The sequence below is a fragment of the Silurus aristotelis genome (assembly GCF_946808225.1).
Source record: "Silurus aristotelis genome assembly, chromosome: 13".
Classification (NCBI taxonomy): domain Eukaryota; kingdom Metazoa; phylum Chordata; class Actinopteri; order Siluriformes; family Siluridae; genus Silurus; species Silurus aristotelis.
The window spans coordinates 9,925,332-9,942,461 of NC_139586.1; the positions used below are offsets into that span (position 1 = coordinate 9,925,332).

At 37.1% G+C, this 17,130-nt stretch overlaps 2 protein-coding genes across 4 annotated transcripts in view; one reads left to right on the plus strand and one right to left on the minus strand.

Annotated features, from left to right (window-relative positions):
• The window catches only part of uox (urate oxidase), a 13,440-nt gene extending 9,669 nt beyond the window's left edge, over positions 1-3,771 (plus strand). Inside the window, exons 6-9 of the mRNA XM_083558618.1 lie at positions 1,437-1,623; positions 1,720-1,843; positions 1,934-2,017; positions 3,408-3,771. Of these exons, the coding sequence (XP_083414744.1) occupies positions 1,437-1,623; positions 1,720-1,843; positions 1,934-2,017; positions 3,408-3,482 (470 nt within the window). The 3' untranslated portion in view covers positions 3,483-3,771. The remainder of the gene's footprint in view (positions 1-1,436; positions 1,624-1,719; positions 1,844-1,933; positions 2,018-3,407) is intronic.
• Positions 3,140-15,560, minus strand: samd13 (sterile alpha motif domain containing 13). 3 transcript variants are annotated; one of them, XM_083558662.1, is made up of 5 exons: positions 15,398-15,553; positions 8,940-9,065; positions 7,614-7,656; positions 5,754-5,865; positions 3,140-5,212 (listed from the first exon to the last, which is right to left on the minus strand). In XM_083558662.1, the coding sequence occupies exons 3-5, from the start codon at positions 7,649-7,651 to the stop codon at positions 5,069-5,071; spliced, it is 294 nt and encodes a 97-aa protein (XP_083414788.1). In that variant the 5' UTR covers positions 7,652-7,656; positions 8,940-9,065; positions 15,398-15,553; the 3' UTR covers positions 3,140-5,068. The 3 variants fall into 3 exon arrangements, 2 of the variants coding, with proteins under 2 accessions (XP_083414788.1, XP_083414787.1); XR_014536343.1 differs by lacking the exon at positions 7,614-7,656 and having other exon boundaries at positions 3,402-3,772; positions 3,809-5,212; positions 15,398-15,560; XM_083558661.1 differs by lacking the exon at positions 7,614-7,656 and having other exon boundaries at positions 15,398-15,560.
• Between the last annotated feature and the right edge of the window lie 1,570 nt (positions 15,561-17,130).

A 17,130-nucleotide genomic window follows, 5' to 3' on the forward strand; every position in this document is an offset into this window, starting at 1 on the left:
CCAAGTGTGTTGACACACACAAGGAATTTGGTTCCAGCTGTTAGTGACTCAAAGTACAGACATAAATAAAAACTATACATTCAGCTTGGTCTATACAAGACAAAACAGACAAGACAAGACAATACAAACAATGTGAGATAATATAGACAGGATGAGTAATAAATAGGGATACAGATTATATGTAAGTAATATGTACAGTACAGACCAAAAGTTTGGACACACCTTCTCATTCAAAGAGTTTTCTTTATTTTCATGACTATGAAAATTGTAGATTCACACTGAAGGCATCAAAACTATGAATTAACACATGCGGAATTATATATGGAATTATATACATAACAAAAAAGTGTGAAACAACTGAAAAATTTCATATTCTAGGTTCTTCAAAGTAGCCACCTTTTGCTTTGATTACTGCTTTGCACACTCCTGGCATTCTCTTGATGAGCTTCAAGAGGTAGTCACCTGAAATGGTCTTCCAACAGTCTTGAAGGAGTTCCCCGAGAGATGCTTGGCACTTGTTGGCCCTTTTGCCTTCACTCTGCGGTCCAGCTCACCCCTAAACCATCTCGATGGGGTTCAGGTCCGGTGACTGTGGAGGCCAGGTCATCTGGCGCAGCACCCCATCACTCTTCTTCTTGGTCAAATAGCCCTTGATGCCTTCAGTGTGACTCTACAATTTTCATAGTCATGAAAATAAAGAAAACTCTTTGAATGAAAAGGGGTGTCCAAACTTTTGGTCTGTACTGTATGTGTAAGTAATATAATGTAATGATGCTAATCCAACAGTCATTTCTGAGAAATTCCACATAAGTGAATTTCTACCATCCATCACCTTCCAAAAATGGCAAAAAGCAGTCTGGATCAGCAAATGAGAACTTACAGGTGCCAACAAAGCCTCTAAATCAGGTTTCTCAAAAGTTTGGCTGTTTTGTACATTAACAAACAAGTCAAACATTAGGTACAAATTGAGAGCTGTAAATAAAGATTTTAATTTTTTTTTAAACTTATATGACTGGTCATAAAGCTCTAGGTCCATATGTGCAGAGGCTAACCACTGAATACAGACAGATTACGACCTCCTACCGAAAGTCGGATGTTAAATTGCATGTAATAGCTTTCACTGCTAGTAACTGATCAAAGGTTGACTTTTCTGTGGGAAAATATTTTTATCTGCAGTGGAAAAAAAAGAACAGTTTTACAACTTTAGTTATTAGATGTTAATTGCTATGAAGAAAACGAATCTGCACACACAAATTCTCAAGAGATTTATTCGAGTTAATCTTATTTGGCATGGATTAAAGTTTTGATTAGAGGTGGATTAGCTTTGAATCCTATCCGACCAATCTGGAGCCATATCGCGTAGTCTACTGTAAGATGAGACCAACTAATTAAACAGATTGAATCAAATGAAAATTGGACACTGTGTATCTTCTCAGAGGTTGCAGTGATCCACAGTGGAATTAGAGACTTAAAGGTTCTAAAGACCACGCAGTCTGGTTTCGAGGGCTTCCTGAGAGATCGCTTCACCACCCTGAAGGATGTGAAAGACAGAGTTTTCTGTACTTCTGTCTACGCTAGGTGGCGCTACAACAAGTATAAGGAAGTGAACTTTGACATGGCATGGTAAATGTATATTGTTTTAAAATAAGAGGCCAATTCATTTAAGATTGCTATAAAGTGCTGTAAATGAGATGAGTGTAATGCATGGCGATTTTGCAGGAACTCTGTAAAGGAGAGCATCATCGAGAGGTTTGCCGGCCCCTACGATCGTGGCGAGTATTCACCATCTGTTCAGAATACACTTTACGATACACAGATTCTTGTTCTTGAGAGACTACCAGAGGCAAGTCAGATTGATTTGATTTGATTTGATGGGCAGTGTAATGAACTTGAACTTGACGCAACATTACGCACTTTTGATCTTGTTTTATAGGTCGAGGAGATTGAAATCATCATGCCGAACCAGCACTACTTTACAATCGACATGACTAAATTGGGACTCTCCAATAACGATGAGGTTGGTTTTTAGAAAGCATGTTTAAGTAAATACTATTTATTATTGCCTTATTAGCAAAGAAAAAAACAATGACATGGTCAAGGTCTGTTAATTTTAGCCCACTTAAAGGAATGTACACTTTAGCTAGAGTTTGCTTCTTCATTTGATTGAGATCCATCAAATTTCCATTTTTCTTCATTTGCAACAAACAGATCACCTGAAATAGAAACCGAAAGCATCTGTATTGTGAAAGCATTCGTGTTTTGTTCTGGCACAATCAGAGTGTGGCTTAGACCAAACTGGATTGAAACCTATACATTAAACGCAAATTAAAAAAAAAAGGGTCACTATCCAATCCATTTAATGTGAAATTAGCGTCTTTAGATCTGCAAATGATTATACTTTTTAAAGAACAATAGTTTTAGGACACCTGACTCTAAGATTCATATGTTTTATTTTTTAGAACATCCCATTCCACATTTAGTCCTCATACCCATTTCTGAGAGGATTTTGGAGTGCGCTTGTGGAGATTTGCGCTCATTCAGCTGCAAGGACTTAGTAAGGTCAGGTACTGGTGTAGGGTGAGGAAACCTGGGGTACAGTCCACATCAGTTTATCCAGTGTTCAGTAGGGTTGAGGTCAGAATTCTATAGCAGGCCACTCAAGATCTTTGAGAAACTATGTAAAGCATATTTTCCTGGAGCTTACTTTGTAGACAGGGGTATTGTCATGCTGGAACAAAAAATTCTAAACACACCTAAAGACTATACAATTGTGTGCCCCCATTTTTGTGGTCAAACTTTATATGGATTTTATATGCCTGGAAAAGTCAGTGTCCCAATAATTTTGTCCATATAGTGTGTATAGTGTGAGCAATATCCTGGCTCCTCGATCTTGAACGATATAAAAAAGACAACATTTATGCATGTATTTAAATTTTATATTTATTTTATATATATATATATATATATATATATATATATATATATATATATATATATATATATATATATATATATATATATATATATATTTAAATACATTTATAAATATTTATATATACAATGACAATTAATGCTATTTAGTTCATTAGAACATCAGCAAATGTTAGAGGGGAAAAAAAAGAACAAACACTAATTACAATTGAATAAATGTAGTAAATTTTATTTAAAAAAAAAAAAAAAAAAAAAGAAAGAAAAAAAAAAAAAAAAAGACTCACTTTCCTCAGCGAGCTCACGGAAAAGATCACAAGAATACAACAGCGTCCTCCCTGGAAGTCTTGAGACTCAGATTTATGACTTGTAGTCATTAGGACGAATCTTAGCCTCCCAGGAATACATTTTCATGAACATGCAATCCTTTAAGTGTTATAATACTTCAAGGCTTCCCATATTTTTTTTTTCTCTTTCAGGTCCTTCTACCGCTCGATAATCCGTCGGGCAACATTACAGGAACTGTTTGCAGGAAACCGCAAGCCAAACTGTGAAGTTGTTCAGGAAAACAATTGGGGGAGCCAAAAGATTATTATAAAAAAATTTATACAGATTTTACAAATGGAGTCAATGAATTAAAAATAAATAAAGAAACATACAAGTTAATAAAAAAAAAAAAAAAGACCTGAATTGGCCAGTGTGTCTAAATATTAGCAAAACTGATTACATTTAATAAATAAGAGTTTTAATAAATAATTTGAATGGGAACAGTATATGTTTTACTTTCTGTGCTGCTGTAATCCATCAATTTCCCCCTGGGATGAATAAAGAGATCTCTCGTAACCTTTATACATATATATATATATATATATATATACACATATATATATATATATATATCAGTACACAACATGGTGTAGGGCTTGGTGTAATTATTTTTTTAATCGCTAACTAAAGGTATTTGAAATTAAAAACATAACATTTGTAAAAAGACAAAAAAAAAAAAACATTAAAAAGGTATGGATTTCTTTCATTCCTTATATAATGAAGCAAATTAGCAAAATAGAGTGATTAAAGAAATCGTTTTGGCATCCAATCATGATACTTGCATACAAAGTTTGTAATGATGAGTTATTGGGTTGCCAGCTGTTACTTTTATCACTGGAATGATCGAGGTTATGGTTGAGTCTGTGCCTTTTTTTCATTCAAACGTAATTTATTGCAGACAATCTGACATTCAGTGGATCCTGTATTGCAGACAAATGCGGTCTCTTTGTAAAAATAAACACAAGCGTAAATTCTTAAACACTGGCATCAGAAACACCACCGATTTCCAGCAACAAGCTGCATCAAAGCGAGGGATTATTGGTTTATTAAAACCAAAATAAAACAAAAATAGAATAATTTTGTGATTCTCATTGGTAATCAGCTACCTGTTACACTGCTGAGTTTTTCCTCAAGTATATATTTTAAATAAATCTTTATAAAAAAAAAAGAGAAAAAAAAAAAAATAAATAAACACATGCAGCTGCAGCAAGGTTAGTTTTCACAGCCGGACACGATCATGTGTGTTGTAAGTTAGAACCATTACAGACTTAAATACCCTTAAGGAGAAGAGGAAGCAAGCACCAACAAAAGAATTGATCCGCCACTCCTTTAGTCACTTTTTTTTTTTATATACAGAACAATAATGCAATAAGTTCAATTTCCATAAAACCTCTGAAAGGTCACACCTAGCAACACCTTACACAATAGTGTTTACCGTCTTAGTGCCGTATACTTTCACACGATAGTTTACGTTAAAATTTTTAAAAACTGCAAACAAAACAATATTTGGACATATTTACATGTTTGAAAAGGAGCAGACTGGGTTTTTTTTTTCTTTAAAACAAACTTCAGTCATAACAGCAGTCCAACAAGCTCCACCCACTCCAAAAACACACACACCCACACCAAAAAGAGAAAGAGTTGTACCTGTACAACTATCTTAGAAGGAGAAAGAAACTCACATTAAAATTTGTGTATTTGCCGACAACGATGCATAAAAACGCGCATGAGAAACATGGCTTTGACTTCAGTCTGCAGTGACCCTGCTGTTCCATGGTGTGATTGTCTTTCCAGGCTCGTCCCGTCCGGAGTGCTACGAGGCATTGCTTTTTAAGTGTTGGGTCTGAAGCGGCTTCACGTGGTACTCGTAAATCTTCAGAGCCGGGCCCAGTTTTATTGAGAGTCCAGTCAGGACGTCGTTGCGAGTCATTAACAATAGAGACTTGCCATCGATTTCCTGCGGGAACAAAAGGTTCGGGTCGTATCGGACAAAACCACTAAAGCGATATTCCCGTTTTCATAACGCCATCACGGTCTTTACCACGTTCATATTGGTTTATAACAAAAACAATAGTTGTCGCTCAGACACACGTTTATAACAGCATGCCTAACAACTCTGGGATAATTAATTGCTGTGGTGAAATGTTCTTATTAAATGTAATTTTGCATTTATTAAAAGAATCCATTGGGTCGATTAGTGTAACGCCCAGAGGTAAACATTGAACTTAAAGCTCTGAACGTGGGAACATCTTCAGCATTTGCCAAAAAAGAGAGCGGGAGGAAACAAAATAGGGGGTGGCGAACGAACGGCAAGAACTAACTCGTTTCACGGATTATAGGTTATTATTAGGTTTATTATTTTTTATCCACTAGATTATGCCCACAGATTTGGTCTAAACACATCTTTTGAGGTACTGCACAAGAGGACATTTCTGGAAGTGACCCAATAACAAAAACAAAAAGCCTAAAAACTACACCAATATAACCATATATTCTACCTGATCCTTGAAAGCGTTGGCTTGCTCTTCAAATCCAGTAGCTTTAAAATAATTGACAACATCGGCTACGGCCCAGTGGGCGGGGTCGGGAAGCTGCCCGTTCTCCACCGTACTGTGAGAAAAACAAAAAACAAAACAAACACGTATTGATCAACATTTTCAATCCCGGTGTAAATTATTCAATATATTGTTTATGATAATCAGTCAATTACAGTTCATGACAATAAGGGATTCTCAAGCAATGAATACATTAAAACATATTTTACTTCCATCTCGAAGCAACTACAATTTGTTGCAATGAATGAGTCTAACAGCCGAAGAGCAAGAACCTGCACATCATGGCCACTATACAATATAATTAAACAGCTAACGATATGTTATTGTTTTGCGTCACTCCTGACAGATCAAGTAAAAAGTAAAAATCTGATATTCAGGATTCAGCAATGTTATTGATACTTCTTCTTCTTCTTTCGGCTTCTCCCAGTGGGGGTCGCCACAGTGGATCATCTGTCTCAATACCCCCTTGTCTTCTACATCTGCCTCTTTCACACCAACTACCTGCATGTCTTCCCTCACCACATCCATAAACCTCCACCTCGGTCTTCCTCTTTTCCTTCTTCCTGGTGGCTCCATCCTCAGCATTCTCTCCTCTGCACATGTCCAAACCATCTCAATCTCACCTCCCTCACCTTGTCCCCAAAACGTCCTACATGCGCCATCCCTCTAATAAGCTTGTTTCTAATCCTGTCCATCCTCGTCACTCCCAACAAAAACCTCACAGCAATGTTATTAATACTACAAATAAATGAACAAATAGTTGTAAAGCTTTTAGAGGTAAATTAGGTAAGATTAGATCTTAACATTAAGGTTAGTTTTAGTATTAGTATCATTAATATTTTTTGCACAACTCTCCACACACTGTTTTACAATGGCAACAAAATGTCAGCATCCAAATTTAAACAAATACTTTGGAACGGATGCTAATTTTCCAAAACTTTATTTTTGAGCAACTTGATCTCACTTTATCTGAGGAACGTTTTATTGTCCGGCATACACTATATACAAAAAGGTATTGGGACACCTGACTTTTGCAGTCATTGTGGTAACAGCTGGTGGAAGAACCACATACGTTGGAGACGCACAGATTTTTTTGGATGCGGTAGCATGAAACTTTCCCTTCACTTAAACCTGTTCCCGGGGTTTGACAATGTCTAGCGATCTATATGAAGACATGGCTTTACAGAGTTTAAAATGGAAAATCTTGAGGTGACCTGCTTTAGAGCTCTGACCTCAACCCCACGAAGGCCTTTAAGATAAATTAGAATGCTGACTGCTCCCCAGGTCTCCTCACTCTACAACACCCTTGTAGCTGAATGAGCACAAATCTCTACACACACACACTCCAGATGTTCCATCTAGTGGAACATCTTTCCGGAAGAGGGGAAGGTTATTATAACAGCGAATGAGGAAATCAATGTGTAGAAAACACAAACAGCTCTTATTGTAAGGTGCCCACAAAATGTTGTTTTTATACTGTACGTTCCAGGTTGATTTACAACTGACGAATACTACACCTTAATTTCTTTTTAACAATTTAACATGCCAGACTGCTGACATTCACCAGTAAATGTGAATACAAAAACGATCATTACTATAGATGCAATACAAACGTGTAGCGCAGTTAGATGGTGTATTTACTTATTTATTTTCATTTAATCTTTTATCTACATAACAAAAATTCAAATATCATTCAGGTGCAGGAAGCAGATATTTAGTAAAAGAAGGTGATCATCATGAGGCTGGAGAAAAATAAATAAATAAATAAAATAAAAAAGACACACAGCTCAGTGTAGTACATACCTTTTGGTTTCCATCGAACCATTTGCCTTGGTTTCCATGACAGCTAGAAAAACACAAACAGCCCATTAAGAAGCTGCCAAGACTCCAACTCAACAGTGTGTCTTTGTCCCAGGCAGTGTGCTGTGCTCTTCGGTCACCAGTTAATGACTCAAATTAATCCTCAATTGCTGCTTTTTGCTTCAATCGGACGCAAAAACAATACCACAAATCCCAAAACGCACATTTTGTTTGAACTGTGCCAATTGTTTTATGATCGAGAGAAAAAAAAAAAGAGAGATTCAAGATTTAGACGCATTACATTTTAACTATAAAAAACAAGTGACAAATTCAAATAATAAAGTTCTCGTGAAATCAAACTTTTTCAGCAAAGCAACTCTTAGGAAAGAATATTAACTGATATGCCTCAGGCTTTTTACAATCTACTGAAGATCTTGAGTCGATTAAACACATACCCACGGTTCTACACGGCGACCACATGCGGTTGCTAAGCAACAGGTTTGTTCAGCAACTCAGAATTCAGGTCGAAAGAAAAGCAAAGATGCAGTTTGCGCTACATTGCGCAGGCAGGTTAAAGATATGCACCGGCCAGTACAATATTTCGACAGCAAAGCTGAATCGGATGGTAGTTCGATTTCCTTTTGTCCTTCGTCCAATGACCTTTTGTTTGCATAAAACTTTGTTAATTAGCTTTATAAAATCATGATGAAGATTTAGATCCATGATGAGAAGGTGATAGTGGCCTTGAAAAACATACTCTCACACAAATGTATATGGCTGGTTAAATACAGCTTTTTAACAATTTCCCTCAGTTTGTCATGTGAAAGAGAACCCTGCGGTCACAAAGTTCCCTGTCCTAAAGAATTTCCCAAGCAGGAAAACATAACACACCTAACACCATAGACTCCTTTCATAGACTAAAAATAAACAAATATCTAAAAGCCTTAACAGAGATGATTCTTACGTTATTCTTTGTTAATTAGCGATTAGCGGCATTATTATTGAACTTGTCATTTAAAATACAGATGCCACTTCCTGCAGGGCCATGCTATTGATCTAAACACCTTCTGACCAATCACATCTTAGAATCCGACAGAGCGCTGTGCTACAGAGTCAGACTGTACTAATGTGCTGAAAGTGTGTTCTGGGTGAGCATAATCTTTACGATGAAATTAGCAGCACTACTTGTGAAGAGTTATCAGGTTGACCTGGGATACAATTTATACCATGCATAAAACGTGCCCTAGCTTTTAGAGGGTGAAAAACAATTGTGAACAAACTCGATATTAGAATAAAAGCAGCCGTGGATTGACAGAAGAAAACGGATACCTGGTTGTCAAAGTTGAATGCGACGTTTCATTTGAGGTCCGCAGCTCAAACCTCATGGTACGCTCAGTGCCATTGTTTTGATGCCCTTCTCAGCTGTCTTCAGGAAGGTCAATGTGATGAAACAACCTTCAGAACAGTCAAAAAAAAAAAAAAGGTGAGAGTGTAAATCTAATGGAAGCGAACTTGGAATAGTGCATATTAGTAGAAAACCCACAGTTAATAAGCTGAGCACAGGTTCTAGGAAAGAGAACGGCCTGAAACCTTGGATAGGAAACCTCTGATTCAATCAGCACTTTTTTTGCTATCTTCAATAGACACGTGGTCTGGGAGGAAGGTGCGGCATACTCTTCCTCCTCCATTAATCACGGAAATTACCAACCATCATGGGTAACTCTGAGGAAGAAAACTGTTGGACATTGCCAGAATCATAGCCGTATCAGGTAGTGGAACGATACCCAGAGTTCTGATGTCACGTTATCATATTATATTATATCTATAATCTGGTCTTTTCTAACGCATTCTGCCCAGTAAAGTGGCTCATGCAGTCCTTTCATAACTTTAAGTATTTGAAGTGCATTAAGGAGGCAAAGTGGTAAAGCTGCACTGTTGAAGTCCATCAGGAATATAGGACAATCATAATCCACAATATCGATAATACAGAATACGAACACTAACGTTTTAACAGTATGAGCATCGACCTTATTAGAAGAGTAAACATGATCATCATAAACACTCAGTCAACCAGCAAATCCTGTTTTCTCTCAAGAAGCAGAACAAGAAAACCTGCAAAGGTTTTAGGAGCCATTTCAATATTTATTGTGTATTTTATCTAACAAGAATTGTGTCAAAATGAATCCGCTTGAGACTTTTAGCTCATGTTCAGCTGCAGAAATGATCCTGAAGGAAACGTTCTGAAAGGAAACTGAGTGTGCACAGACATGCCACAGATAAACAGTTTCAGTTTGAACTGATTTGAAAAAGACAGTATTCCAAATATTTTAGGTGCCGGTTACATTTCCCTTGTGCATTAATGTTTGTGGATGTTTTCTGCTTCATTTTTTTCATATCAACATCACAAACAAAGTTTCTCTCTGTGTCTCTGAGAAGGAAAGAGAGAGAGAGAGAGAGAGAGAGAGAGAGATAGAGAGAGAGAGAGAGAGAGAGAGAGAGCGAGAGAGCGCAGTAGTTCTGATCCTGCACATCAGTGCTGTGACATTAAATATTTGTCCATTTGAAACGTGTTTTGCAGGCTTTCTTGTACTTTTGCTTTTCGAGAGTAAACAGAGATTATGTCATGTCTACTCTTCTAATAAGGTTGATGCTTATACTGTTTCAAGAGCTGACTTCAAAAATAAAAATAATAATAATAATATATATATATATATATATATATATATATATATATATATATATATATATATATATATATATATATATATATATATATATATATATATATATTCCAAACAAACATCTTTGTGTGGTATTGTTTGTAGAATTTTGAGGAAAATTATACATTTGATCAATATAAGAATAAGGCTGTAACATAATGTGGAAAAAGTCAGGCACTGTGAATATTTTCCAGATGCACTGAACCATCTGTATATACACCTGCATGCATAACCTTTGTATCGTTGTGTATATCTCATATTGTGCACGCACACACACACACACACACACACACACACACCTCAATAGAAAACTCGTATATTATATAGATTTATCACACACAGACTGATATTTCGAATGTTTATTTCTTTCAGTTTTGATGATTTTGTCTCACATTTAATGAAAACATACCAATTTATAAAAAAAAAAAATAAAAAAAATAAAAAATTATATATATATATATATATATATATATATATATATATATATATATATATATATATATATATATATATATATATATATATACACACATTTTATATATATATATATATATATATATATATATATATACAGTGAGGAAAATAAGTATTTGAACACCCTGCTACTTTGCAAGTTCTCCCACTTAGAAATCATGGAGGGGTCTGAAATTGTCATCGTAGGTGCATGTCCACTGTGAGAGACATAATCTAAATAAAAAAAATCCAGAAATCACAATATATGATTTTTAAACTATTTATTTGTATGATACAGCTGCAAATAAGTATTTGAACACCTGAGAAAGTCAATGTTAATATTTGGTACAGTAGCCTTTGTTTGCAATTACAGAGGTCAAACGTTTCCTGTAGTTTTTCACCAAGTTTGCACACACTGCAGGAGGGATTTTGGCCCACTCCTCCACACAGATCTTCTCTAGATCAGTCAGGTTTCTGGCCTGTCGCTGAGAAACACGGAGTTTGAGCTCCCTCCAAAGATTTTCTATTGGGTTTAGGTCTGGAGACTGGCTAGGCCACGCCAGAACCTTGATATGCTTCTTACAGAGCCACTCCTTGGTTATCCTGGCTGTGTGCTTCGGGTCATTGTCATGTTGGAAGACCCAGCCTCGACCCATCTTCAATGCTCTAAATGAGGGAAGGAGGTTGTTCCCCAAAATCTCGCAATACATGGCCCCGGTCATCCTCTCCTTAATACAGTGCAGTCGCCCTGTCCCATGTGCAGAAAAACACCCCAAATCATGATGCTACCACCCCCATGCTTTACAGTAGGGATGGTGTTCTTGGTATAGTACTCATCAATCTTCTTCCTCCAAACACGTTTAGTGGAATTATGACCCAAAAATTCTATTTTGGTCTCATCTGACCACATGACTTTCTCCCATGACTCCTCTGGATCATCCAAATGGTCATTGGCAAACTTAAGACGTGCCTGGACATGTGCTGGTTTAAGCAGGGGAACCTCCCGTGCCATGCATGATTTCAAACCATGACGTCTTCGTGTATTACCAACAGTAACCTTGGAAACGGTGGTCCCAGCTCCTTTCAGGTCATTGACCAGCTCCTCCTGTGTAGTTCTGGGCTGATTTCTCACCTTACTGAGGATCATTGAGACCCCACGAGGTGAGATCTTGCATGGAGCCCCAGTCCGAGCGAGATTGACAGTCATGTTTAGCTTCTTCCATTTTCTAATGATTGCTCCAACAGTGGACCTTTTTTCACCAAGCTGCTTGGCAATTTCCCCGTAGCCCTTTCCAGCCTTGTGGATGTGTACAATTTTGTCTCTAGTGTCTTTGGACAGCTCTTTGGTCTTGGCCATGTTAGTAGATGGATTCTTACTGATTGTATGGGGTGGACAGGTGTCTTTATGCAGCTAACGACCTCAAACAGGTGCATCTAATTTAGGATAATAAATGTAGTGGAGGTGGACATTTTAAAGGCAGACTAACAGGTCTTTGAGGGTCAGAATTCTAGCTGATAGACAGGTGTTCAAATACTTATTTGCAGCTGTATCATACAAATAAATAGTTTAAAAATCATACATTGTGATTTCTGGATTTTTTTTTTTTTAGATTATGTCTCTCACAGTGGACATGCACCTACGATGACAATTTCAGACCCCTCCATGATTTCTAAATGGGAGAACTTGCAAAATAGCAGGGTGTTCAAATACTTATTTTCCTCACTGTATATATATATATATATATATATATATATATATATATATATATATATATATATATATATATATATATATAAAAATAAATAATACTTCCCAAGACCAATCAAAAAAACATTTTTAGTGAATTGTTGGTCTTCTTGAAAGTATGTATGTTTTCTGTATATGTACTCAGTAGGGGCTCCTTTTGCTTTAATTACTGCCTCAATTCGGCATGGGATGGAGGTGATCAGTCTGTGGCACTGCTGAGGTTGTATGACCGTGGCCTTCAGCTCATCTGCATGTTTTGGTCTCTTGTTTCTCATTTTCGTCTTGACAATACCACATCGATTTTCTAAAGTGTTCAGGTCTGGTCACTTTGCTGGCCAGTCAAGTACACCAACACCATGGGCTTTGGGCAGTGTGGGCAGGTGCCAAATCCAACTGGAAAATGAAGTAGGCATCTCCAAAAAGCTGGTCCGTAGAGTGAAGAATGAAGTGCTCTAAAACTTCCTGGTAGATGTCTGTGCTGACACAGTGGACCAACACCAGCAGATGATACGACTCCCCAAACCACCACTGACTGTGCAAACTTCACACTGGACCATAAGCAACTTGGATTCTGTGCCTCTTCTCTCTTCTTCGAGACTCTGGGACCTTGATTTCTTTCATTTCATCTGAAAAGACGACTTTGGCCCATTGCGCAACAGTCCAGTCCTTTTTGTCCTTTGCCCAGGTAAGACCTCTGACGTTGTGTCTGGTTCAGGAGTGGATTAACACGAGGAATGCGTCAGTTGTAGCCCATAGATACGTCTATGTGTAGTGGCTCTTGAAGCACTGACTCCAACTGCAGTCCACTATATAAATCTCCCACATATTCTTGAATGGGCTTTGCTTCACCTTTTTCTAGCAAATTTTTTTCCTTCAATTCAACTTTCCATTAATGTGCTTGGATACAGCACTCTGTAAACAGCAGGTTCTTGAGCGATGACCTTTTGTGTCTCACCCTCCATGTGCAGGGTGTCAATGATCGTCTTCTGGACAACTGTCAACTGTTTAGCCTGAGACACAATTTAAAGGCTCGGGAAACATTTACAGGTGTTCGGACTGAATTTACTGATTAGAGTGAGACACTGCGAGTCTCCAATATGGAACTCTTTCACAATATTTTCGAATTTTTTGAAAATAAATTGGTGGGTTTTTGTTAAATGTGAGACAAAATAAACACGAAATAAACACTTGAAATATATCAGTGATATATATAATATATATAAAAAGTGTGATGAATCTATATAATATACGAGTTTCACTTTTTGTATTGGTTTACTAAAATAAATCAACTTATGATATTCTAATTAATTGAGATGCACCTGTGTATATGTAATACACACACACACACACAATATTTCTCTACATATATATTGTGCCACACATACATCTTGCTCTAAATTTTCTTTCACACACATTTTATACTTGTACTATGCGATTACAATAAAGTTGTATCTATCTATCCATCCATCCATCCATCCATCCCATCTTTTCTTTCCCGCCCTCAGATACCACAGCTTCCGCTCGGATCTCGGCATGCTTGACAGACATATCTTCATGGATGAGTGCTCATCAACTAAAACTCAACCCCAGCAAAACAGAACTGCTGCTCATCCCAGGTGATTCATCTCCAGATCAAGATCTCCGAATAACTCTCCATGACTCTCTGCTCTCCCCTTCAGCCACTGCTCGTAATCTTGGAGTAACTGTGGACAATCAACTGTCCTTCTCCTCACATGTTGCTGATGTGGCTGGTTCCAGTCCATTTCTTCTCTACATCAGAAGGATTCGACCTTTTCGTCCACACAGGCTGCCCAGATGCTTGTTCACGCTCTTGTTATTTCGGTTGAAGAACTTCCTCTTCCTGAAACACTTAAATTAGCACTTTCCAAGTTTGCTTTGTAAAAATCAAGAGTTGTAGTCTGACTTATATTTAGTTTGTAATCTAGTGTAGCGTATTCATAGCTAGAGACTCAAAGCACTTTTGTATTGATCAAGACTGATCTATCTTTTTTTATTTTTTTATTTAAATAGGGTATTACCAATTAGGATTTAATTTGACTGTATTAAACTGCATTTTTTTTGTCACCCATGTGTTTTTTTATTTCTTTTTTTTTTCTACTTTTGTTTCCATTAAACAGATCCTAAAGAGAAAATGATTCGCATTTACCATATCTGCTCACTTTCCAACACAGAATTATCAGTTTACACAAACACAAAGTTTATTTGTGAGTTTAAAAACAATAATTTGAGTTCAGTCTGTTGATCCACACCATCAGCAGAACTTCTTTCCCCTTCAGTCATGTCACTAAACGGGACTCGACCACAGAACCTTCTCGAAGATTTTATTTATATTATAAAACCTCCAGGTTTGCCGATTCGAACCGCAGAAATTGTAAATATGCACAACATAATAGTAAATTAACCATTTTTTGTGATAAACAGACGGAAATCAGTGGTGTCTCAGACTGATAGTGATGAGAGTTTGGAATTAGCGTAGCAAAAGTCAAAATGTAAAATATAAATGACTTCGCAGGAATATCCACTTACTACGCAAAATAACTTTTATTATCAAAAAAATATATTGTGCAAAAATATAATAAGAACAATAATATTTTTTATGATTGTAATAAATGCCCCAGAAGCTAGGAAAAGTCCTGTTTAAGGTTAGCACGCTAGCTTCAGTCGCTGTATTCAGTACAATAGTAAAAACAGCGAGCGTTAATGAAACTGGAGCTCAGCTTCCTGCTCGAGTATATCAGTGTCGGTTACACACACACTTACACTCACTCACACACACACACTCATACACACACTCAAACACACTTATAAACCAGAGAAGAAGAAGAAAAAAAAATTAATACACACACCTTTATGTTCTGTTTTAAAGTCTATCACACAGCAGGACTCAGATGTTTCCTTTGGCAGCTCGGCTACATTTGACACAAACCCATTTGAACTTCCGGCAAAATCCTTCGACGCACGCGAGCCGTGCAGCCAATCAGACGCGTCCGGCTGGTGCATGCGCAATGTATCGTGGGTCATGTTGTTTCAGTCCCACGTTCATTAAACATGGCCGTCTGGGCAAAGAAAACCCCTGACACACACACACACATTCATTTACTTCCTGTCCCCTACACACGTTTTAATCTGATTAAACTGCACTTCCATTTAGAGAGCAGGGAAAGTACACTTCAGTATCTGAGATTTAGGAACAGATGTGCAGCCCCTCAGCCATTTTATTCTATTAAAACAATTGAATTTAATGTGAATTTGTAATTTTATATATATATATATATATATATATATATATATATATGTGTTTATATATGTGTGTGTGTGTGTGTGTGTGTGTGTGTGTGTGTGTGTGTGTGTGTGTGTTTTTCTCTCTGATCTGTATAAATAGCATTCTATATATTTCAAATCGTTTTTATCATACAAAATCAAAGGCACGATGAAGTGCAGAAGCCGAGAGATCTGCCAGATTGTATATTCCCATTAGAACTGAGCACAAGGTAAAAACATAATTTGACATTCGCAAGTTTATTCGTTAATATTAGCCGACTGAGAACTTTTTTCTTCTCAGTAGTCATTAAACAATACACCATCAGAGAACCTTCTTAAATACTTTACTTTATAACATAACGCACTTATTCATACATGTCCTTCAGAAATTAATTCACCTCCTGATCCCTACACACCCTTTAATCCAATTAAACTGCCAATTAACTGCCAACCACTTTCAGTCAGGAGCGGCTTATATTCCAATAAATAAAATTACTATTTGTGTGAATATCATCAATATAGTGTTTGTTGACCTTGATTTGTCACCACCTTAGTCTAAGTAACTTATTTCACATTTCTGTGCAAACGGTATTTAGGCTTGTTGCTGTCAATCAAACTGCAATAAAAAGTACCATGAAAGACAGCCATTACCCCTGTTGCAATAAGAGCGTGCAAGTATTGATAATTTAATATTTTAATCGCCTTGGGGTTCATATTTGTGCATAAATCTGTCTCCGTCTGCCCAGTGCCTCACCCGCCCTTGACTTCACTGCATGTAACTGTGTAGGACAGTGTTAGGATTGGGAATCTCGGTATAATAAGGAATAAAACCTGACCAGGCGGGCTATTATGGAAAATGGCATGTGATGTGACTGAACATGAAGCAGAGCATGCAGAACACAGCGCAGCCTCGAGTGTTTTCGTCCACTTACATATACAGAGGTCTGACCTGAACCTTATTGAAAATTATATTACGATGCACTGAAAGCCTGACTGCACCCCAGGGCTCGTCACAAAAAAAATTTGCTGAGCTGAAAAGTCCTAAGAGCACAGTGGCCTTTATAATGTTTTGGCTTTGGCTTAAACTGAGCAACCATCTCACAGGAAGTGGTTGAATCTGGTTGAGCTCCAGTGACGATGTGTGGAGAAACTAGCAGACGGTCAACCATTACTGAAACACTTCACAAGTGCCTTTCCAAATCATGTCCTACCAACTTAATTTTATGTATGAAATACAGATTAATAGGAGAATAGTTTTAGAGCATTTTAGCATAACGCTGCAATATACATCAACAAAAAAAAACAAAAAAACAAACAC